The sequence below is a fragment of the Argentina silus genome (genome assembly GCF_951799395.1).
Source record: "Argentina silus genome assembly, chromosome: 13".
Taxonomy (NCBI): Eukaryota; Metazoa; Chordata; class Actinopteri; order Argentiniformes; family Argentinidae; genus Argentina; species Argentina silus.
In genome coordinates this window covers 17,198,574-17,224,199 of record NC_139667.1, presented here as the reverse complement: position 1 = coordinate 17,224,199, position 25,626 = coordinate 17,198,574, and the positions used below count along the sequence as shown (strand labels likewise).

At 41.3% G+C, this 25,626-nt stretch overlaps 1 protein-coding gene across 1 annotated transcript; it reads left to right on the top strand.

The window, feature by feature from the left end:
• Positions 1–525: 525 nt before the first annotated feature.
• On the top strand, positions 526–23,120 carry LOC310814622 (CD109 antigen-like; the record flags this gene model as incomplete). Its single annotated transcript, XM_083684116.1, has 34 exons — positions 526–592; positions 724–739; positions 990–1,150; positions 1,380–1,408; positions 1,633–1,758; positions 1,876–2,001; positions 2,270–2,309; positions 2,548–2,629; positions 2,853–2,958; positions 3,102–3,258; positions 3,526–3,635; positions 3,769–4,026; positions 4,408–4,512; positions 4,705–4,767; positions 4,975–5,148; positions 5,437–5,586; positions 6,247–6,336; positions 6,647–6,716; positions 7,735–7,831; positions 8,487–8,604; positions 8,921–9,034; positions 9,911–10,129; positions 11,834–11,975; positions 14,147–14,323; positions 14,625–14,706; positions 15,128–15,359; positions 15,741–15,912; positions 16,999–17,189; positions 18,050–18,205; positions 18,387–18,452; positions 21,389–21,531; positions 21,728–21,884; positions 22,639–22,741; positions 22,877–23,120. The coding sequence occupies 34 exons, from the start codon at positions 526–528 to the stop codon at positions 23,065–23,067; spliced, it is 4,290 nt and encodes a 1,429-aa protein (XP_083540242.1). The 3' UTR covers positions 23,068–23,120.
• Between the last annotated feature and the right edge of the window lie 2,506 nt (positions 23,121–25,626).

The window sequence follows — 25,626 nt, the reverse complement described above, 5'->3', positions numbered from 1 at the left end:
GTTTGATACACTCATTACACTCAGCCAAAAACGCTACAATGGGAAAGTCTAAGGAGCTCAGCACGGATCTGAAAAAGCGCATCATTGACTTGAACAAGTCAGGAAAGTCACTTGGAGCCATTTCAAAGCAGCTACAGGTCCCACAATAGCTCTTGACATAGTGTAGCATACACATTGTTGTACTCCCAACATAACACATCGGTGATAATGAACAAAAAGGGGTGTTTAATGAGTGTAATAAAATATTCTTGTATCTGTGTCAAGAACATTCACACTTCATGATAGTCATACTTTCTTGGGCCAAACAAGAAAGAGGAAAAATGACAGCATCCACTACTGTATGCAGTCTTTGCCACCAAAAAAGAATACAGCATACACAGAAGTATCTTTAGCTCTTTGCTCTGGGCAGAGGTGTAGTCCCCCCCCCCCTCCCCATGGGCCACCACAGGTAAGTGAATGTGATATGGCTGGCTACGTGTTGTGTTTGTTTCGGGGGGGGGGTGTAGTGTCCCCCTGGGCTTTGGCATGGTAGATGGGGTTTTTAACACAGGCACATGTCAGCGGAGCTGGGAGAGCTATCGGGACTGGTGTGGTACAGTCGGTAATCTGTCTGGACCAGGAGATAAGTACTGTTGATCAAACCACAGTAGGCTTGAGTCATGGAGTGGATTTGGGTCCTGGGAGTTTGTGTGGCATTTACATGTACTGTTATTCCTGGTTCAGCTCAGAACTCCTCAAGGTAAATTAATGTTTCTGAATTGAATTGAAGAAATATTACAAGCAAATGATATAGGTATCTAATTTCTACCACTTCGGAAAAAACTTGATCATCCGTTGAAAAACAATTGTATTCTGTGGATTCATGATTTGTTGTCAAATAGTAGTAGTCAAATTGCTTCTTTCCCTTTTCTGATCAATTTAGGGGCTCGACAGTTGATGTACGAGTATGTTGTACTGCTGATCTCTCTTCTCTATCATCTTTCTCACAGTATAAGACCCATGTATGTGATCTCAATCCCTCGTGCTCTGAGTCCTGGGACCCCCACAACATTGGCCATCACTATCCTCACTGACTCGCTAGTCAGGGTCACAGCCCAGTTGACACATGGCAACACCAGTCTGGCCCAGACAGAAAGCACCTTTCAAGGAGGTGACATTCATTTCTCTGACCTTTTATGAGACTTAAATAATATTTTGGGACTCAGAAATATACTTCTGAGTTTTAAGTATACTTTTTGTGTGAAGTCCTCGATTAATGTCTTTTTACTGTGTGGAGTATCAATATTGCGTCAATAAGGGTGCAAGAAAGGACAGTGCTTGTGATCAACCTTTTTGAAAGAAACTGTGTTGCTGTTTTTTTCTTCTTTTTTTTTTCAAAGGTTTGACAGGAGTTCTGACTATTCCTCCTGTGAGTATTTGACTATCTAATTGCAATTTGAATGTTGTTATCAAGTAATTACACTCTGTAGAAGCTCTACCTGATATATATTTCTCCTCAATACATGTTTTTTCCTTTCTTAGATTCCTGAAGGCTTTTTAAGCCAAAGCCATCCTTATACACTAATGGTGAAGGGATTCCAGGGGGAAAAAATAATCTTCACCAACGCGACCTCTCTAAACCTCAACCCACAGAGTTTCAACACTTTCATCCAGACTGATAAACCCAACTATAGACCAGGAGAGACGGTCAAAATGAGAGTCCTGTCTCTCCGTCAAGATGCTAAGCCACACAAGGGCAGGGTGGATATCTCTATATGGGTCGGTCAAAAATCCTGTGTAAAACAAAATAGAATGAGATTAATAGATTGCCCAGCCAGCATTGTGTTGTGTAGAGTTTGACTGATGGCCCTTTGTTGTCCACTCCCTGTGCGTCAGGATAGCAAAGGAGACCTCAGTCAAAGGTGGCTGTCCCTGGACAGCCTTCTGGGCATTGTGTCCAAAGAATTCCAACTGTCTAGGACACCTCCCCTTGGCCCGTGGATGATCGAGGCTATGGTGAATGTAAGCATAAACTGCTATTTAAAAAAAATAAAATAATGTTTTACCATACTTTGACTGTGCATTGTGCATTGTCATTATACTGTATAATGACCCCTTGATTTAGATGGTATTGATTTAATTGGCACAATGATGGTTTTTAATTCAGCAGCATTTATTCCATCTGTGTGCATAGTTTCTCTTCATTGACATTTATTTTACTGTTAGTGCTTCACAGGAAGTAATGTGTTAGGAAAGTGTACTGTATCACTTCATGTCTATTCCTCTGTAGGAGATGACCACAGAAAAGCAGTTTGTTGTGGATTACTATGGTAAGATGTCTCGATAAATCCAGAGCCAATGAGCAATTTTCAGCATTGTTCACCTAATGTATGTATATGCAGTATTTACTGTATATATGGCTGTTTAAAGTGATAGTTCACCCAAATTATAAAATCACATATTTGGTTCCTTACCCTGAAAGGAGTCTATGGACAAGGACAGACTTCTCTCCAGACGTTGGTTCTGTCACTAACCATTAACTGATTAAACCACTCTTCACCGTTGTAGAGCCACCCCACTTTAAAGTGTTGGTGAGGACATCTCCAGATATTTTGGTGGGGGATGACATCTCAGGGACTGTGACTGCCCAGTGAGTCTCATGGCATTTTAAGAATATATACTGTGTCTTTCTACTTGTATTGAATGTTATTGAGTTCTTAGCATGTGACAAAGCTCTCAAAGAGTTTTTAGTTGATTCTTGATGTTTCTGAGCTTGATGAAAATTTTACTTTTCATGAAAATGAGTTCCTATCGTTTCTAAGTTTGTGTAGTATCTTCAAGAGAATGTCATACATGTGTATACTCATTTCCAGGCACTCAAATGGACAACCTGTGCATGGAACTCTATCTGTCACAGTAACACTTGTGTCGACTTCGTACAACTCTGGCCATCCATTCATTCTGAATACTACTGAAGAGGTGAGCCAGTCAGTTACGCTTATGAGGGGAACCTGACAACTACAAAGCATGCAATTAGAATGCAGTTTGAGCCCAAATTGAGTAATTTATGTAGAACCATTGTTATAGTGTGTTCACTTAATTTCTTACCATCTGTTTTTCAGATTCATGGGTCCACCCAGTTTTTCTTCAGCAAGGATGATCTCTCTGCTCTGCATCAGTACAGCAGGACAAGAGAGCCAGATGATTCAATGCACTACACTGATGATGATGAAAGCATTGCTGTTTATGTCACAGCTTGTGTCACAGAGACCTCGACAGGTGAGCTCTACATGTTTAATTTGCACATAATTAGCAAATAGAGAATATCCAATATTTTGAGTCAGTCTTGATGTGCCTTTGGTAAACTTTGAGGGCTGTTTTCCATGACACAAATTAAGCCTAAACTATCTTCAATGGAGACTTTCCATTGAAAGTGGGATTTGGTCCAGGACTATGCTTTGTCTGTGTCCGATAAACCATCTCTGAATGTTTTAATCCAGATTTCATTGGACTGTTCATATCAGTGATCTTGTCTTCCATCCTAAGGATTCAAAACCAATAGGACAGTCACAGTGCATGTAATGGAGAATAAATACCACCTTGAATTCTGCAATTTCCCACATGCACTGAAGCCATCTTTACTCTTCTCTACCCAAGTGAGTGAAACTACAGTATGCTTGGAGTATGAAGCCTTTTTTAAGAGTATTAAGAGACATATTTTCTTTAGTTTCTCTTTCCACCATATGCTCTGATCTAATCATGATTTAAAAATTGCACATCTCTTCTCAGTTGAAAATATCCAGCTATGACAGAAAGCCGCTGACCTCAGCGGATCGTGCAGACTCTGTGCTCATCGAGATCACACAGAGAACGTCCAAACCCAGGGGACAGGAACAGGGAGAGAGCAGCAACTCATCTGACTCTCTGCTAAACAGGATGAAGACTGAAGAAGATGAAAGAAAGACATTGTTTCTCCCAGTGCCCGAGGATGGAATTGTACACATTGAGTTTCAGTTACAAGATCAGGTGGAGATGCTTGTGATACAGGTGAATTCCACTTGGTCTCGAGGTAGTCTATTCTCCACAGGAATGTCAGTCCACAAAGAATCTTCCATACAGCAGTTGAGCTTGTGTTAGGCTAAGTGTTAAGCGTTAAGAAGTAAATACACAACACTAGTCTTGTGTCCCAATTCTTCATCTTTTTACCTGAAATGTACACTTGTCTACTCCAATACACAGATTGAAAAGTATAGGATTAGTGTAGGCATGGGCTGTTACACCGATCGTATACTTTTAAATCTGTGTAGAGGAGTGGACATGTGTACATTTCAGGGAAAAGGATGGAGAACAGTACATACTGTATGTTAGTATGACAATTAACTGTACCGCAAGATATCATTGTTTTAGCCCATGTGATGCTCTCGGTAGGCCCAGTTCATGTCCAGTGAGGAGACTCTTGAGATGTACAATGGTCACGTCTCCCCCAGTGGGTCATACATCCAGATACACCACGTCAACTCTCACCCAGAACAGGTGATCTATCCACATCCACTATACATCAGAAACACTTGACTCTTATTGCTCTGAATTAGACCTCTATAACTGTTTTTGATGAAGTAGCATACAGTCATTTAGGTCCTGGAAATGGAAGGTTTTTTCAAACAATATTAAACAATGTATCAATTTGAAAGATTTTATATATGAATTTATCATTTAATGTTCCAGGTTGGAGAACCACTGCATATAACTGTAGAGAGCACTTTTCAACTCACCAAGCTTCACTATCTGGTAAGTGTTTTTCTTGGTTAGGCATTTTAAAATATTTCTTACACAAACAATAATAATCTTCATCACTCATAGGCAGTAGATGAAAATGAAATGTTCAGTACAGCACTACACAACACCAACGTATGGCTCTGCAAAACAACTCTTTTCTAACAGGAAATGTAGGGGATCATGCTCTTTGGGATGACCTTCTGTGTCATTCACTTCCAGGTCACGGCCAGGGGTCAAGTGGTGGCTGCTGGAACGGAGACCTCTTCATTCTCTCTGACCCCCTTGTTGTCCTGGTCGCCCGAGGCATGCATCACTGTGTACTGTGTCCTCCCTGATGGAGAGGTCATCAACAATGCAATACATGTCCCCATCGACCGAGTCCTACGAAACAATGTAATTTATTCTGTCTGTACTTGACAACTGCTTAATCTTCAAATAAGATACTCAAAATATCAATACTACTCTGCGTACCTCAGTGGCAAAATAAAGTTTAAAATCTATACAGTGTTACAATTGTAACTCTAACTTTTAGAATCCTTTTACATATAAAGCCTTATACTGTATTAACAGTATTAATGCTTTTAACACTGTCATGGTCTATTATTCTATCTGGGTAATAGACAGGGCTTAGTTGGCTTGTGTATATTTGTATGTATGCTGACATGTCATCTTTTCCTCCAGGTGTCTCTAAGCTGGAGTAGCGGGAAATCTCGGCCAGGGGATAAGGTGTCTCTCACAGTCAGTGTCCTTGAACCCGGGTCCCTGGTAGGAATCTCAGTTGTGGGTATGGGAGACGAGTATTCCAAGTTTGACAGTGACATCGGAGAGGAGGTAAGCAGAGAATGTATTTGTGATCAGGAAATGTCAAAACTACCCCAGAGAGGATAAATAAAGTTCTCTTGAATTTAATATAAAACCTTTGTTTGCTCAAGTACTTAATTTGTCCCGACAACCTAGCCACAAAGCTGTTTTCTGTGCGTGAAAGAATGACATTAATTAAATAAAGAACTTTGCTGATCTAGGAGAGGAGTGGGACTAGATTTTCAGTACTATTTTAGCTACAAAGCTTTCGGGATAGATACAAGTAAAACCTAGGGTACATACTGTACTGTAAACAACACATACAACTTTGCATTGGTTATTGTCACTACATAAGAGCATCCATATCCAAGATTTTGTTGCTGAAACTCATACCTCTCTGAATCCTGTCAAAAGGTCTACCAAACAAAGGAGGTATCAGATATTGTCAAAAATAGTTTAATTATGGGGCTTATGCTGACATGCAATCATCTCAGTCTCATTGTGCTTAATCTAGTGCTTTTAACCATTTCTATGAAACTCTTTTGCAGTCAGGTATTGTATCAATTGAGACGTCATTACCTTCTATTGCTGAAACTGGCCTAACCTGTTGTAATATAGCTACCTACTTTGTTCTGAGGCAATGTTATTGTTTCGAAGAGGTGGTAACTGTAGTGTTGTGGGTGTGTTCAGGTGCTGGGGGACATGGCTGAATATGTGATGGCGGAGATGAGACCTGACCACAATGGAATGACTAGAGACGACCCCCTCTCTGTTTTCACGGTACTGGTACCACCCATTGTGTCCTACTGAATGGATGATACTGAACCTGAAATAACCCTACGCCTCACAGTATCCATGTTTTATTTGTCATGTAGTGTTACATTATGAAGCTGACTTGACTACCTGAGTCATATCATATCATTCAAGTACTGTATTACCTGATTGTGGACTTCACAGTAGGATGAAATCCAGTATACTTAATGTACAGTACATCAATGGCAAATATTATATGCAAATGTATGTTTTAATGGTTTTATTAGTGTAAAATGTTGTCATTAAATATTTGTTTATTGCTTTTCATATATTGTAGGCTTGTAACCTTTTTGTGTTGACTGATACCAATCTGCATAAGATGGAGAAATCTGAGGAGCTTGAAATGGGTATGAAAATAAACACACCACACAATATTTGGTTAAATAAATCAATCCAAATTCATTCACACAATCAAAATGCATATGTCATTGTAAGCTCAGTTTTGTTCTGTTAGCTGTTTCTAATGGGAACAATTTGGTATCAGTTGATCCCTCTGGTGGAGATAAGTTATACTACACCCTATAGTTTTCCACTAAGTCGGGACCAGGGTGCTGTTGTAGCTCTCACTTGTAGTTCTGCTTAAAAAGACAATTGGGTCGGTATTGTTCCTGGCCAAATGAGGTCAATTCCAGTGTGACCATCACGTTCTACAATTACTTTCAAATATAAAGCTTGACCATCGCCAAAGCCCAGATGAAGCCCTCCTATTTGGGTGGGATGAAGTGGGGCGAGAGAGTTGACGAAGTGGGGGAAAGGCATTATGATAAAAAAAATAGTTTGCACAAAACAAGATTGACAAAATACATTTATTAGTAAGAGTAAGAGTAGGCATATGCCCCCTACACCTAACATCGTTTTAGCTAAACATACAGTGCCCTATGTAAGTAATGGGAAAGTGAAGCTTTTTTTTTTCATCTTTTGGCTCTCCAAAAGTTTAGATTTTAAATCAAACAATTATGATAAAGATAAAGTAGAGATTCTCAGCTTTTATTTGGTTTCACCATTCAGAAATTACAACACTTTTTATGCATAGTCCCTCTATTTCAGGCTACCCAAAAGTGATGGGACAGATTCATCAATTGCCAGAGCCCACTCTGGCAACCACATGAGCCTACATTTGATGCATTGGATACTGTAATTTTCAAAGAGGGGAGAAAGGGAATGTTATCACAGGTAGATGGCACTATTATTGTGGCCTGGAGACCAATACACTCAGCGCCGCACATAGTAGCTTGGCTTTTGGCAGCACTTCACACCTTGTGTCAGCTGCAGCAGCATTGAGGTAGACCACCACTGCGATGGTCTACCTGGCCCACTGTATATAAACCTTGAGATCATTCATTGTCTATGTTGTGTGTTCATCAGAGGATATGGAGGACCGAATGACAGTGCAGCACTGGGACGATTGGAGACCCATCCTGGGATCCTCTAAGACCTGGCTGTGGCTTGACATTAACATAAGGTGAGGCTCTTTTTTGCCCTGTTTTAAAACTATAGTGTTGTCCTATTTGTTACCCTGTAATTTATTCTGCCACTATTGTATACATTAAGAGTATGGGATTGAAATAATGACATTTACATTACGTTATTTAGCTTATTTAGCTTTTATACAACGCGACTTAAAATATGTGCATTTGTCTAAAGTAAGTGAATCAACTCTACACCAGTCATAATAAGAACAAATTCCATCTGCAGTCACAGTGCTAGAGAAAGAAAACAAGTTGTTAGTTTTTTTTCAGGTAATAACAATAATGTGTTTGGGGGGGGGGGGGGGGGTTCTGAGGAGGAGGAGCCCAAGTGTGGTCTAAAGAGATGGGTCTTTAGGTCTTTATGTTGGAAGATAGGTATATTGCATTCATACTGATTAACAGCAGTTGGTGGCAGCATTACATAGTAAATTAGCGCGTAGAAGAAGCGGATGTGACAGTTGTATGGTGTCCATTACTGCCATGCGATACTAAAGCTACCATCCCGCTACTTGCCTCGTGTCCCATTCTTTACAATACACAACATGACACTGCCATCCTGATAGTGGTGGGAAGCTCATTCCACCACTGGGGCGTCAAAACAGAGAAGAGCTGCTGATTAAATACTACATTCTCTTTTTCCCATATCAGTGAGTCTACATCAACCAGTCTCCGTGTGGCTGTTCCAGACAGCATCACTTCCTGGAGAGCCACAGCTTTTGTAATGTCAGATAACCTTGGCTTGGGCCTCACCTCCATACCACAGAAAGTATGTACATAACTCAGAGGTCAGGATGCAGATAACGCCACTCACGCACATTTTTGACAGATATGCCGAAACACAAACCCACAAATCAACTGACCAATCTGAAAATGATAGATCTGGAAAAGTCTGGAAATTTGAAATGGAAAATGCGTAGCAACCCTATTCCAATGTGGTCTTCATACAGCACATCTCATTCCATGCCATTACAGTGTGTGCTGCAGATATTCTTCTTCTTAGGAGAATGACTGTAGGTGTTCCAGGGTAGGAATGTACGTAGAGGCTGGGATTCTGATTCTGATCATGGTGCGTCTCATTCCAGCTGACAGTTTCCAAGGACATCTCACTCTCTCTGGATCTTCCACCATACATCACTAGAGGAGAGGATCTGGTACTAGAGGTTAACCTCTTCAACTATCTACAGCAGGAAATGGAGGTAAGTGGACTGTGTATTTGGACTGGTTGAAGCATATGTTCAATTTGGTCAGAGTCCTCACACTAAGCAAAATGTATGTAAATATAACTGTGAGCAACAATGAAACAGGGCTCAAGTAATGAAGCATCATCCTCAAGTGAACAACACCAAACTCAGTACAGGACTTCAGAGTGATGTCCTTGATGCCCAAGTTTCATGTGATTTGAACAAAGTGACCTGGATTGATATGATATAAGATATAGTTATACGATAACATTTTGATTTGTGTGGGATTTTGTCCTTTTTTGACGGATCATCGATTTTATTTATAAACGGTGACATATGACATGAAGATAATGTAGTGAATTTCAAGTCAATTGGTTGGGTTGGGTTAGGCTTTTCTTTTGCTCTTTAAGTTCTCATTTATTGATAGTAATTAAATTAGTGCAGATTTACTGATGTTTTGGCTGTTTTTAAAGCAATTCTTGAAAAAAGCCAGGCCAAAATGTTGGTGAGGCTGGCCTGTGAACTTGGAGAGCAAAAGAAAAGCCTGCTTTTTATGTGGGGCACCCACACAAAACCTTCACTCATCTATGGTCAGTGTATGTGCAGGCAGGCACCCTTTTGGCAGGAGTTCCTATCCTTTTTACTTTTTAACCTTTTGTGCTTCAGCCAAATTCCTCAATAGGCTCACTATGTGTTGGAAATGTATTCTCTGGATTTTTTTTTATTTGTAATACTGTCAAACATTGAACACAAATCATGCAGCTCTGTGAATATGCCAAAGAGACAACCTTTTTTTACCTTCATCCTCTTTGTATGTCCAACATCAAACAGCTTTCCTGTGTGTAAGTGATCCATCCATCATTGATTTCCTATTCCTCCTCTTCTCCACAGGTCATTGTAATGGTTGCGGAGAGTGAGTTGTTTGAGTTTATCCTGGCAGCCCAAGGCGATGTTTCTATGGTTAATACACGTATGGTGACCGTGGGGAGTCAGGACGGGGCCTCGGTTCTCTTTCCCATAAGGCCTCTTGTTCTTGGTGAGATGGAGATATCTGTGAACGCATTTTCTTCTGAGGCCTCGGACAATATCGTCCGGAAAATGCTTGTGAAGGTACAGGACAACGTGGCTTGTTTGGATTAGTTACAGAACATGATCTGTAGTTATTTTTGTTTACTGTTTTAAATGTCTTATAAAAACAATGTCACTTTGGTATATTTTACATAAAGCTACCAATGCAGGGTTTCTTTAAAGTCTTGTTGTACCCCTCTCCCCTCATTAGAACATATCACTCTATTGCTGGTACTGAATGATACTTGTGCTTCATGGTACATCTACAGTAAGAGATGTCTAAGTTGGGAGATATTGACAAAAACTTTTAATTGCCCATACTTTATTCATGCAATGGTGGCTAATATTTTCTTGTTTCTCCTAACTTTGACATACAGCACCCCATTGAGCACCTTGGATAAATCTCCCCAGCCTATACCCTATCCTACACATTGAGCGCTTCATTGCTTTCTCCTTTTCTTAGTAACAGATTAACAGATGGGTTTCACTCTCCTTTTCTTTTTTGTTAATTAAATTTGTATTGAGTTTTCACAAATTGGGAAAAAATATGGAACAACACAATAGGTAACATAAAAATAATAAAAACACAACATATAATAATACACGTAACTGTCCAAAGGTAGTTATATTCATATTCATCATATTGACATTAAACATTCACTCCAGGTACGTACATTTTTCCATTATGTATATTTACTGGACAATATCCAACCACTGCACCTGTTTTGGAGGGTCTATCTTATACCATCTTTTGGTCAGATATCGATCCCCTCTCATCACAACATCTTCAATGATCCCAAGGTACATATATATAGAATATTGGGAATCTCATCGCCCAAAATATCCTTCAAAACTAAGTTAACATCTGCATCTTTATACAACTCCAGAAAATATATATCCAACATGGTTGTTGAGTGGAAAGCTGCCTGCTTTTGATTTTGGGTGTGACAAAAAAGCTAGTTAAGTTCTTCCAACAGAACTCTCTCCATATTCGCGAATTGGTGGAGGTATATTGTGTCTGACACATTTTATACCATTCTTCCTCTTAAATTTCGACATTAAATTCTGATTCCCATTTAACTTTTACGTATCGCGTTGAATCCCCCCTGCTCTCCACCAAGCCTTGATAAAAAGCAGAGAGGCCCCTCCTGTTTATAAGCATTCATAATAACCCTGATTACACCATTCACGCCTATGGAAGGCTCAGTTCTTATCTCTTTCATAAAGTAATCCCTTAGCTGCAGGTAAAAAAAAAAAAAAAAAATCCTGACCATATTTCTCCTTCAGGTCCTGAAAGCTCATACTTTCCTCATATTCCATAATAGTACATAATGCAGTGATACCTTTCTCTGCCCATTGTTTGAATCTTAGGTCATAGATCCCTGACTTAAATTTAGATCACATTATCATATGCAAACCAGCTCAGAACACTCTCTAGTTTGTATTTCTTAACTATAATGGCCCAGATTTCTAGCGTGAATACTGATATTGGGTCCATTATTCATTTATTTTTTACAGCAGGCTGGAGGTCTTAGCTGTCCCACATAGAAATATTCCCTCAGAATTAGTAGAGCTATTATTAAACAAAAAGAATAGAATCAAGTGGGTAGACAAAGAGGGGAACAAAGTAGGAAGGGGCAGGGATTGAACCCTGGTCTCCAGCCAGAGATCACATATGTGCTAAGAGCTGTGATCAGTACCACTCGACCACACTGAGGCATAACAGATGTCTGTCTTCTCCCACAGTCAGAGGGTGTGGAACAGTCCTTCTCCGAGACTCTGTTCCTGGAGCTGGCTCCATCCGAGTGGAACCTGTCCAGAGTGATCCCACTCTCCTTCCCTCCAGATGTGGTACCAGGAAGCAAGAGGGCTCATGTGGCAGTGGTTGGTATGTGTACCATTCCTTTTTTGTTTTCCACAGAACAAAGCTTTGTTTAAAATTGATTACATTTTGGGAATTCAACCACGATAAATACCCACTTTTCATGTTGTGTTTAGGTGTGCCACCACGCACATGGAAATAGAAAAGCTGTCCTCCCAGACTATTGGGTATTAAACAATGAAAATGGAAATTATACTGTAGCTATCAAAATGCATTGTTTACAGTGGAGCAGCTGCTTCGTTGTTTGTTTTACCTTCAGGTCCAGGGATGTTGAGAATTTGTCACGGTAGAATACCGAGCTAGAAACCTTGTGGTTACTGTGCCTGTTGTGTACAATGGCAGCTTTTTTAAATACTCAAGCCCCAGGATCTGTGGCATTTCTCTCTCTCTTTTAATGCATTTCTGCCTTATTCTTCTTTCTCCTCCTCTCTCTCTCTCTCTCCCTCTCTGTCTCTCTATCTCTCTCGCACTCTCTCAGTCCTTGTTGCTTGGTCTGAAATGTCATTGGACACCATGATAAATATTTGCCACCTCAAACACCAACCGACTGTATTACCGTCAACGGCTGTTGTGTAATGTTTAAATGCTTCCCCCTCTCTTCCTGTTTGTGTGGTGTTGTCCCATATGGAAAATATGTATATGGCATTGTACATTTAACATTGCAAATGTGTACGTACCCAAATGGAACATTTTTATAAAAAGTCTAAGATTCTTATGGCTAACATTGTACATTTGCTTTATATGTGAATACTCAATTTGTATATGTGTCTTATATGTGACTTATACTTCATACATCTGATACGCCTGAATGTGGCCATTGTAATAATGTATGACATATAGGGGTGACTTAAGGCTCTTGCTGCTCGCGAGGACAGTGTGTGAGCAATCAACGCGGCTGATGTGAGGATCGCTTTTAAGCATGTCAACACCCGCAAAGCAGTCGGACCAGAGAACATCCCAGGCCATGTTCTCAGAGCTTGCGTCGACCAGCTGTCAGGTGTCTTCATAGATATATTCAACATATCCCTGTCCCAGTCTGATATCTCCACCTGTAAAGCGACCACTACCATCCCAGTCCCTAAGAAAACCAAGGTAACCTGCCTCAATGACTACCGTCCTGTTGCACACACCTCAATCATCATGAAGTGCTTCGAGAGGCTAGTTCAGTCACATATCAACTCATCATTACCTGCCACTCTGGACCCTTCAGTTTGCATATCGCCCCAATAGATCCACAGATGACGCCATCGTCTACGCCCTGCATACTGCCCTATCCCACCAGGACAAGAGGGACACCCATGTGGGAATGCTGTTCATTGACTACAGCTCAGCATTCAACACCATTGTCCCCTCCAAACTTGTCACTGAGTTCAGCGACCTGGGTCTCAACACCTCCCTGTGTAACTGAACTTTTTGATGGGTAGACCCCAGGTGGTGAAGGTAGGCAGCATCACCTCAACCACTTTGACTCTTAACATAGGAGCCTTCAATGGCTGTGTGCTCAGCCCCCTGCTGTACTCCCTGTTTACCCAGGACTGTGTGGTCATGCACAGCTCCAACTCCATCATCAAGTTTGCTGATGACACCACTGTGGTTGCCCTGATCACTAAAAACGACTTTAAAGGACTCAGGTTTAGGATTAATTCAGAATTTTGGAATTAGATACTCTGAAGTTCTCTTTTTCAGACCCTACATGTTGCATGGGTTGGTGAGTAAGTGAGTGAGTGAGTGAGTGAGTGAGTGAGTGAGTGAGTGAGTGAGTGTGTGTGTGTGTGTGTGTGTGTGTGTGTGTGTGTGTGTGTGTGTGTGTGTGTGTGCGAAACATAAACAATGTTGGAATTCTATAAATGTACACCGACATAACTTTGGGAAAGTTCAATTGTGATTTAGTCATTATTTTCTGATGAGACCAAAATCTCACTGGCTTGGAAAAATCTTATAGGAATCTTATTGCATTTTCAGAAATATTTTCTATGTGGGAGACCTTACATGTAGTGAATTAAGTTTTTTCTACAATAGATGATACATTTTCTGTATGTCTGCAAATTGCATTTATGTCAGACATGACTAGAATCTACCATGAGTTGTGTATGCCATATGCTTTACTTGTAAGTTCCATATACAACATATATGTCTTATACACTTTTTATGAATCTTTTCTGTATGGGGTGTGACAGGTGATATCCTGGGCCCATCCATCACTGGGCTGGGCTTGCTGGTTCAGATACCCTACGGCTGTGGAGAACAGAATATGATCAACTTCGCCCCCAATGTGTATGTCCTGCAGTACTTGGACACCACCCCACAGGCCAACAAGGAGATACGCAACAGAGCTCTCATGTACATGATGGAAGGTGAATTGCTCTCAGACAAATCACTGATATCCCCTTAAAAAATATGTGCAGCAGAGCTATTTTATTTTTTCTGGAATTTCTTGCTTTGGTCTGAAATTCGATCGAACCAAGCAGAAGCATCTAAGTGTCTGATGTGTCTACATTTTGGCAGACCACTGCTGGTTGGCTTAACGTAGAGACAGACAGGCATGTTGTTCAGACATCTTATGAGAGTAATAATAGTACATATAATTGCCCTTATGGATTATTTAGTGGTCAGATTCCTAGGCATCCTAACCTGTATTCTCTCATTCATGTTCAGGTTATCAGAGAGAACTGTCCTACCAGCGAGATGACGGCTCCTTCAGTGCCTTCGGAACCAGCGACACCTCTGGTAGCACATGGTAGGTCACATGGTTCATGTCTGTAGGTTGTGCTGTTCATACCAAAACTACAGACTAAAGGCTTCTTAATTAATTAAGCCTTCATATTTAGTCATTGCAAAAGCATGAAAGCAACAAGAGCGTGGTCTTATGGACTCAACATAAAATGTTTTACCTTGGCTCTTTCAACTCTGAGACTACTGCATGTGATCCCAAATTGGGGTGTAATGAGTGATTTCTGATGGCAACCAGGCAATGGCAATTTACACTACAGAGCTGAACTGAGCTGGTCTGGGCTGGTTATGCATCCTCTATAGTTGCTAAAACAGTATAAAACGAAACATGTCAGAGCCAACACAGTAGAGCCAGGGTCCCACCAGTAGTGTGTAAAGCTCCAAAGTGTCTCACTAACTCTTAACTCTTGTCTCTTCCCACATTCTAGGTTGACAGCGTTTGTGCTGAGGTGTTTCCTGCAGGCCAGGCCCTTTATACAGATAGACCAGACCGTTCTCTCCAGGGCCATGGGCTGGCTGGTGCGGCAGCAGGGACCACAGGGAGAGTTCACTGAGGCAGGGAGGGTCATCCACACAGAGCTGCAGGGGGGGCTGGAGGATGGACCTGTCTCTCTCACTGCCTACGTGCTGATGGCACTGCTGGAGGACCAGACCTACGTGGTGAGAAGAACCCAAGTTTCTTCCCTTATATCCAAAGGGGGGGCACCCTTATAAAATATATTTATATCTAAACGAAACTCACATGGATAAATAATGGATACAATACATGGATCAAATGAAGTAAAGGAGTTAGAGTTGGCAGTTCATCAACCAATAATTGTTTTGAAATCATTTTAAATACTTTGCTGTGCTTGATTGAGTTTGCCTGGCACAATTGAGTGAATGGAATAGTCTCAAAATTGCAAACCACACCCATCAGACACTCCAGGCAGGCCCAAGCAAACACTCAAAGTATTTGAAAAAAATGTAAATACTATTTTAGACCAGGTCTACTAGATAGTGATTGTTATGTCATGCTGTCCTCCACTGTTTTGCTTGCAGGGCATGTTTACAGGCAACGTGTCCTTGGCCAGTAAGTACCTGGAGGACAGAGTGGCCAGTGGAGTGTCCACTAACTACAGCCTGTGTCTTGTGGCCTATGCCCTGTCTCTGGCCAACAGTCCTGTTGCAGGCACAGCCCTGGCCGAGCTCACAAGGCGAGCTGACATGAGTGGTAATTATGGACTTGAAAGCAAATAACTGATTTTTTTTTTTTTAATCTAGGACATTTTCTTTGTATCTTTTTGACTACAGAACATAGAAAATCACAGTTTTCATGAATGTAGACACATATGATGGTATGATGCTGGAGATAATGAATATGAGATTAAAAAGTGGTGAGTGCCCCTTTAATGAGATCTCTGAGCGTGTCTGTAAAGATGTTAATGCCAAAGAGAAGAATGATTCTACTTGATAATCATGGTTGCTTGGAAGTCTATTGTCTCACTCATCAACATTGGTCTTGGTTTCAGTCTTGACTGAGGTATTGGGCTCCCATGTCTCATGCATACACTGAACCAACCCTGTATTTGGTGATAATGAAATTAAGAAAATTATGCTGCACCCTGTCTTACCAACCCTGAATTATTATTCTGTAATTATGACTTTAATTCACTCCCCTTATGAATACAAAAGCGTTGGATTGGTGTGAACATGGGTTGGAGGGAATTTCCACCATATTTCCTACAGCAATCTATTCCTTTCATATATATATATGGTGATATGAGTGAATACAGTGCCCTGCGTAAGTAATGGGACAGTGAAGTTATTGGCTGGTTTCATTTGTTGAAGCACATGAAAACAAACAACTGAAGATGGGCGGCAGTACATGCCTGGCAGAACATTACCAGAGAAGATACCCAACATCTGGTGGGGTCAATGGGTTGCAGACTTCAGGCAGTTATTGCATGCAAAGGATTGTTGACCAAATACTGGAAATGAGTGCTTAATTTGGACATTTCATAAATCTGTCCCATCACTTTGGGGTACCCTGAAATAGGGGGACTATGCATAAAAAGTGAATGGTGAAACCAATGGTGAATGGTGAAACCAATATGTACACAAATACCATCAAATAAAAACTGAGAATCTCTACTTTAACCTTTGTTGTTTGATTTAAAATCCAAACTTTTGGAGTGTAGAAAGAAAAAAAATGCATCACTATCCCATTACTTACGAAGGGCACTGTATGTGCACACTTTTGAAGAAGGTAATAAGAGAATCGGAATTGAGTTGTGTGTGTTGTTGTTGTTCCCTCCAGACGGGGTCATGACCTGGAGGTCGTCTGGTGGTGAGGTGTTGGACGGGTGGCAGCCACGCTCGGTGGAGATAGAGATGGCAGCGTATGTGCTGCTGTCCCTGTTCAGGCGTGCCAGCGTGGTGGAGGGCATCGCCCTCATGAAGTGGCTCAGCCAGCAGAGGAACCACCTGGGGGGCTTCGGCACCACACAGGTGAGACCCCCACCTTAGGCAGAATACCCGCAATCTATGCTCTAAGCTCAGTGCTTCTGGGATGAATTTAACTACAGTATAAGAGAGATAGAAGTTACTGCCTACCCATGTTGGATTATTGTTTATCACTTCAAGTTCAAAATGTTATTGTCACATGTACTGGGATACAGGGGAGTGTATGTCAATGAAATTCTTTCCTGTAAGTTCTCCTCTTCTAAAACACAATAGTAGTACAGAGGAGCTGGTCCTAACTTTGACAGAAATCTGCCACCTCTGGCCATCGCGGCAAAATTCAGTTTGAAGTTCCAAACAACATCTGATAATAGTAATATAAACCCCCGAAATGGACTTGCAGTGTGGAACATTAGCTGTTGTGTTTTTGCATGAGCGATTCGAGGAGATAGCCACCAGAGACAGAAAGGCGAAAATCACTGAGTCTACTCCCCTAGAACACCCCTGGCCATAACAACATGTTTGTATACAAACCAAGTATCAGGTAGGATACTCCAACTTAGAAAGCGCTTTTGCGGAACCAAAACATTTGTAGCAACAAGCGTTCGTAAATGAAATATTTCTTTTAAGGGGTCTCATTCCTTGATCGCTACAGATTAAACATAGTCATTACACCCATTAGGAAGCTTGAATGTTACAAACTGGACATTTAAGAGACTGTAATTTACAATAGGACACTTCTGTGGACTTCTGTTGTGGCATCGAGGTTTGTTAGAGAGTGTGTCTGATTTCAATTAACATTTCAGAAATTACACCTTAATTACACCTCCTAAACAAAGATATGTATCTTCACCCGGTGACCATACATTTTGCATGTGACTTCACTTTTAACCTTTCCCTCCACTCAGGACACAGTCATAGCCCTGCAGGCCCTATCCAGTTACGCTATGTTCAGCGGGGCAGATGCCATCGACCTCAGCATCAAAGTCTCCACCTCAGCCTCTCGCTCAGTGTCCCACTTCAACATCAACTCCACCAATTACTTGCTACATCAGAGTACAGAGGTAATGGAGGGGAAGGCATGATGTTTCATCATACTCATGTTTGTTTATCTCCAGATGGTTATATGTGCACGCCTTGACTTTGTACAGTATAGAAGTGGATATGTTTGTGTATAAAGATGTGCATGCAGACAGTGCAGTGCAATGTACAGAATGTTGCCAAAAGAACTTTTGTACTTTTCAGATAGATGCTGAAACAGATTTACTCATAGATGTGTTCATGGAGGGAAGAGGATTCGCATTATTTCAGGTATTGTGAGCCCACTGTATTCCTTATCTCAAATCAACATCAATCTGAGCATAGCCACTTAATTCCTTGAGATATGGAGCAGCTGAAAATAGAATGCAAGGGTTTTGTTATGGATATTCATATGTGCGGTACATAGACTCAATATGCAAATTATCTCCCAGTGACAGAGCAAACCAAGAGGCTATAGACTCCAAACATATGGATATACAGTAAATGGTGTATATATACACTCACGGAGAACTTTATTAGGAACACCTGTACACCTTCTCATGCTGGAGGTGGTGTAATGGTGTGGGGAATCTTTCTTGGCACAATTTGGGCCCGTTAATACCAATCAATCATCGCTTGAATGCCACAGCCTATTTGAGTATTGTTGCTGACCATGTGCATCTCTTCATGGCCACAATTTACCCATCTTCTAATGGCTACTTCCAGCATGATAATACACCATGTCACACACCAAAAGCCATCTCAAACTGGTTTCATGAACATGACAATGAGTTCAGTGTTCTTCAGTGGCCTTCCCAGTCACCGGATCTGAATCCAATAGAACACCTTTGGGATGTGGTAGAACGGGAGATTTACAGCTTGAAAGTGCACCTGAAAAATCTGCAGGAATTGTGTGACGCAATCATGTCATCATGGACTAGAATCTCAAAGGAATCTTGTGGAATCAATGCCACAAAGAATTCAGGCTGTTTTGAGAGCAAAGGGAGGCCCTACCCAGTATTAGTGTAGTGTTCCTAATAAAATGTTCAGTGAGTATATATATACATTTTCAAACTTTTTGGACATGTTACATTTATTATTAAACATTGAAATAATGAAGATTGAATACAACTTTTTGATCAGAACAAGCACTGTGATTGGCCGAAGCCATACTTTATTCCCTGTTAAAGTAACATGACACATTTTACCTGTTTACCATACTGGTGGCAGCATACAAATCATTAACATTGTCCTGTCATACCAACCTGTATGCTAATTGGTTTGATAGTTCTTGTCACACTTAACTTGATCACTCACCATCACTGGCTGTTGTGAAAACCAGTTCCAAATGGTTGGCCTGATTAGCCTGTTTCCTAACAGTCTAACCAGTCAGACCTAACACTGCCCCTCAGCTGTGACTTTATTCAAGATAAAGCCTGGTCTCTCGTGCCTTATTGCTTAATTACATCCATGGAGGATGTGATGGGAGACCCTGCTCTCAACTGCACTAAATTTAGACTGCATTTTCCTTGGTTCCAGACCCCTGTGTACATATCTTTCATATGTGTACATAAGTGTACATAAGCTTTCACTTGTCTACCCAAGTATTTTAGATTAGATTAGATTAAATTCAACTTTATTGTCATTATGCAGAGTACAAGTACAGAGACAACGAAATGCAGTTCGCGTCTAACCAGAAGTGCAAAAAAAGCAGAAAAGTGCAGTGTGAACAATATATACAGGTAGTGCAGTATATGAGCAGTATAAGTAGTGCAGTATAAGCAGTATATGTATTAACAGTAACATTAAAGCAGAGTAAATAAGCAGAATAAATATGGAATGCAGTATGAACAGTATAAACAGATATGTACAGTATGTACAGATATGTACAGTGTATTAACAGTAGCATTATAAGTAAATAAGGGTATGTGCATTATGAACAGTATAGACAGATATGTACAGAAGAGCAGTAGTATATAATATAAGAGCAGTGTGTACAAGTGAGGATACAGGATGTACAGTTTATAGGAATACTATAGGGTAAGAGTAGTACAATTGTCCGGGGGGGGGGGGGGGTGTAGGGGTTGGTAGGTTGTCACCTAGGTGCAGAGTTGGAGTTCAGTTCAGTAGGGTGACAGCCGCAGGGAAGAAGCTTCCTCTGAACCTGCTGGTTCGGGTGCGGAGAGACCTGTCGTGCCTCCCGGAGGGGAGTGGGGTGAATAGTCTGTGGTTGGGATGAGAAATGTCCTTGACTCACAATCCTGAGGGTGAGGGTTGAGGAGGTGTGGTTATGTAGCCTGCGGCCTGTTGGTTAGGAAGTCCAGAATCCAGTTGCAGAGGGAGGTATTGATGCCCAGTTCACTGAGTTTGGTGATCAGTTTGGAGGGGATGATTGCATAGGTGTTGCTATTGTCAAGGTGGGACAGGGCGGAGTGAAGTGCCGTTGAGATGGCATCCTCTGTCCTCCTGTTCTGATGGCGAATTGGAAGGGGTCCAGTGTGGGTGGTAAACAGGTCTTGAGTTGAGCTAGGACCAGCCTCTCAAAGCACTTCATGATGATGGGCGTGAGTGCAACTGGAAGGAAGTCATTAAGGCTCGTTGCAGTGGAGTGTTTTGGCACCGGCACGATGGAGGTGGTTTTGAAGCACGCAGGGACAGCTGCTTGGGCTAGGGACAGGTTGAATGTCAGTCCAAACCTCAGTCAGCTGCACAGCACAGGCCCTGAGGACGCGTCCGGGGATGCCATCAGGACCAGCAGCCTTACGTGCATTAGTCCTGCTCAGTGCCGCACACACGTCGGTGGGAGAGAGTGTGAGGGGCTGGTGATCTGCAGGGAGCACAGCCTTGACGGCCACCTCCTTGTTGTCCTTGTCAAAGCGGCCATAGAAGTGGTTCAGCTCATCAGGCAAGGAGGCGTCGATAGGGGGGGGGGGGGGGGGGGGGTGGGGGGGGGGGGGGGTGGTCAGAGTTGTTCTTGAAGTGATCCTCGATCCTTAGCTTGTTGATGTGCTTGGCCTTTTTGATGCCCCTCTGCATCAATATGGAACCATCTACTATATTACATTTTGGCATGAGTTCAAACTAATCCAGAGACGATTCTATTTTTTTTGTTCAAACACTATTTTATGAGAGTCTGAAAGAAAATAATGATTTATTTAGGCAGTTATCAATTATATTGGAATTAAATTACCACAGCTAACACCTGTTCCTTATTGCATCACACACAGATTCATATGTTTTACAATGTGAAAATCAGAGTGTTGTCGGAGAGACACCATGATGCCACAGATCATGAAGCTTTCTCTCTGGACGTGGATGTCTTGGATGACATGGAGGACCTGGACCATGTCCTTTTATCCATATGCACCAGGTCAGGGTTGATATCTATGGAGATAAATTGTATTTGATTACACCTCATCTTTGTATGCTACCCGATACCTTGCCTGTTTTGACCACATTTCTATTGTTGGAATTTTTGCCACGGTAAAATTAAATTACAATACATGTACACTAGCAACCTAAACATGTACAATTTAATAAAGTTGATTCTTCATTTCATCCACTAGATTGTTGGAAAGCCAGAGGATTGCACAGACTGGTATGGTGTTGGTAGATGTGGGCATGCTCAGTGGATTTACTCTCGCCCCAGAAGCCGTTGCCATGGGAGACCTGGTCAGAAAGGTGGAGACATCTGCTGGGAAAGTTAGTCTGTATTTAGATTCAGTAAGTTGTTTTTCATATGTAAAGCATAATTTATGCAATTTTTTTTATGTGGGGAGATCTGGTATTCTAACAAAAACAAAGTGTTCTCCCTGACACTTTTTTTGGTAAACAGGTGAGGGATGGGGCTGGAGAAACGTAACCACTCTCAAATTCATAGATGGAGCTATGGATGCAAGGACTGTCCATTGAACATGCTCCAAATTGAACATGCATTTAATTTCCTGATGATAGGACAAGGCAAAACGTCCCCAAAATAAACAACTGAAGATGGCAGCAGTACAGGCCTGGCAGAGCACCACCAGAAAAGATACCCAACATCTAGTGGGGTCAATGGCTTGCAGACTTCAGGCAGTTATTGCATGCAAAGGATTGTCAACCAAATACTAAACATGAGTAATTAATTTATACATTTGATAAATCTGTCCCATCACGTTTGGGTACACATCATACCATGAAATAAAAGTTGAGAATCTCTTCTTTATCCTCAGTAATTGTTTAATTTCAAATCCAAACTTCTGGACTGTAGAGCCAAAAGAAGAAATAATGCTTCACTGTCCCATTATTCATGCAGGGCACTGTATATCATTCATTTGAAATGAAAAATGGAGGTACCAATTCCAGGTTGCCCCTTTAAGTATCATATATGTTTTAGTTTAGTAAGATAGGAATCAACACAATGCAGTATTTGCTGTGTGTTTGCAGATGGATTTGTTGCATCCATTATTTGTTGTTCACAACTTGATTTAATTTACAGCTGACCACATCAGAGGTTTGCATCATGTTCCCAATGATAAGAGACTTCAAGGTGGCACAAGTCCAAGACGCAGTGGTTCAGGTGTACGACTACTATGAGCCTAGTAAGAAACAGACTCTCCCGCTTATGCTTAAACACACATGGACGCACACACATACACAATGATACTAATATCACTTAACTTGAACCTCAAGACCATATTATTAATTAAATGTTTTCTCTCCACAAAATCTTACAGGGCGAAGAGCAGTCAGGTCATACAACTCCGTTCTGATGCACAGCATGGGCTACTGTGCTTTCTGTGAAAGGTATTGCAGTCGCTGCGGGGGAGGGATCATCATAAGTAGCTCATCCACAACCCACTTGAAGAACAGCGCCCTCTATAGTGTTGGGTGTCTACTTGCCGCAATAACCTCTTTCTTATTGTAACAAAACGGACCACGTCTTTACTTAAAGGAATTGTGAGTTGGCAAAAACTACCTGGCCAAATAGAAATAATATATCATTATTATTCAATGAATAGACTATTATTAACTATAGCCTGCCTGAATCAGTGAATCTGTAAACGTTGAGAAATAAAACATTTTACTGTCATAATTTTATGCTCTGGATGAAAATGTGAATGCATTTTTGGGGTATTGCAAATGTGTATCTTTATGTTTTGAAGATTATAAATATTTATTTCGAAATGAATTTCTGAAATGACCAATTTTCTCTCAGCAGCAGGTGATAGCTTGCGTTTTCTTCCTGATCGTGGCAGTGACACAACTGTGCCATGCATTTTATACTTACAAACAATTGTTTGCACAGTTGATCTTGGGACCTGTAGCTGCTTTGAAATGGCTCCAAGTGAGTGTAATGAGTGTATCAAATGAGCCCTATTTAAATGGAATGATATAAGTCACCAGCTGTAGTCAATCATAATCACTCATAAGAAGTTAAGAGGCCATGCCACAAAGCAAATTTGATTGACACAACTTTCTACATCACCAAAATTGATAATTCAAGGTGCTGTATGTATATTTTTGACTCAGCAGATTTTGTCACATTTTCAGAGGACCCATAATAAATTCATAAAAGAACCAAACTTCATGAATGTTTTTTGTGACAAAGAAGTATGTGCTTCAATCAATCCCTTCTCATGCTGGAGTTGGTGTAATGGTGTGGGGAATGTTTTCTTGGCACACTTTGGGCCCGTTAATACCAATCAATCATCGCTTAAATGCCACAGCCGATTTGAGTATTGTTGCTGACCATGTGTATCCCTTCATGGCCACAATTTACCCATCTTCTAATGGGTATTTCCAGCATGATCAAGTCTTCTTGGGTATGAAGCTACAAGCTTGGCACACCTGTATTTGGGGAGTTTCTCCCATTCTTCTCTGCATATCCTCTCAAGCTCTGTTAGGTTGCATCGGTGGGAGCGTCGGTGCACAGCTATTTTCAGGTCTCTCCAGAGATATTCGATCAGGTTCAAGTCCGGGCTCTGTCTCTCAAGGACATTCAGAGACTTGTCCCAAAGCCACTCCTGTGTTGTCTTGGCTGTGTGCTTAGGGTCGTTGTCCAGGCGTGACAAGCTTGTCAGATGTGAAGGTGGTGGATGGGGGACCTCAGCTGCAACCAAATGGTTCCTGTGGCTACTACATGCAGGTGCAGCTATGCATGTTCTGCGCAGGGCTGAAACTATGCAAGTTCCTTATCGGGGCACCCTCGGAGCAAGTTGTAATTGATGTGCATTTCTGTGCGAAGGTTGTCCCTAGGTGAAAGGCATTCTACTTCAAACCAATGACTGTAAAATAATGAACACATTGAAGTCTGACGTCACCCAATTCATTTCAATAGTAGTAGCTTGTGTCGCTAATCTGCCACCTAAAACAGGTGTCCTATGGACAGAGGATAGTGACCAGAGGACATACACAGCAAAGCTCCCACCCACCCCTTCCTCCCCTCCTCCACTGTGGTGGGACTATAGCAACCACACAGTAATCAAAGACACCACCTGAAACAAACATGTTGCGCTCTCAGCTGTGAGGGCACACAGATCGCCAGGCCTATGGGAAGTAAACAACGCCATAGAGGGGAAACACACACACACACACACACACACACACACACACACACACACACACACACACACACACACACACACACACGTACATACACAAACATCCATGCATACACACACACACACACACACACACACACACATACACACACACACACACACACACACACACAGATTAATCATTTCTCAACAAAAACATGCCATGCCACTGTGTACACATTGTTCAGAGTTTAGGAGCAACGCCAATTACATTGCAGTTAACCCATTACAGCCATAGCAAGGTCTGTCAAACAAACACTTTCCATCTAGGAAATGGTGCCTTTAAAAAAAGCAACAATACCTCCCTGTTCATGTTTTTTGCTTCAGAAATTGGAGTGCAATTATTCAGTACTGCTCTGTATTGCTGTACACACTACTGTATGTGTCGGGCTTCAGTACTCTTTTTCTGACACTAGATGGCAGACTTGGTTTCATCATGCTTTCAGTTTTGAAGTTGTGTTGTGGTCTCACTTCAAGCAAGAGGAAACTAAGATTAAATCTCATAAATCAGAAAATGTTTTTTGACCTATATATATATTCGTGATTGTTATGATCTCAATAGCATGATTTTTATTGTAGCTTGTTTTTAACAATGGTTTTGAGGAAGCTGTATCAGAGTTTTTGTAAACAGTCTGAAAATGCATTGCATATCATGGAAACGCTAGACGCAGTATTCAAAACTCTTATTGAATTATTTCTCATTGCTATTAGAAATATTAAGGTAAAGATGGCCGACTTTGCCCCAATTTTAGCACATGCAAATTGGGGTCCTCTATGTGTTGCTTAAATACCTTTACCATGCCATAGTGCTACATTCCAATATATAGGTAAATATGGTGCAATCGCAAAAATATGTCACCATTGTATTGCATTTGAATGTTGGT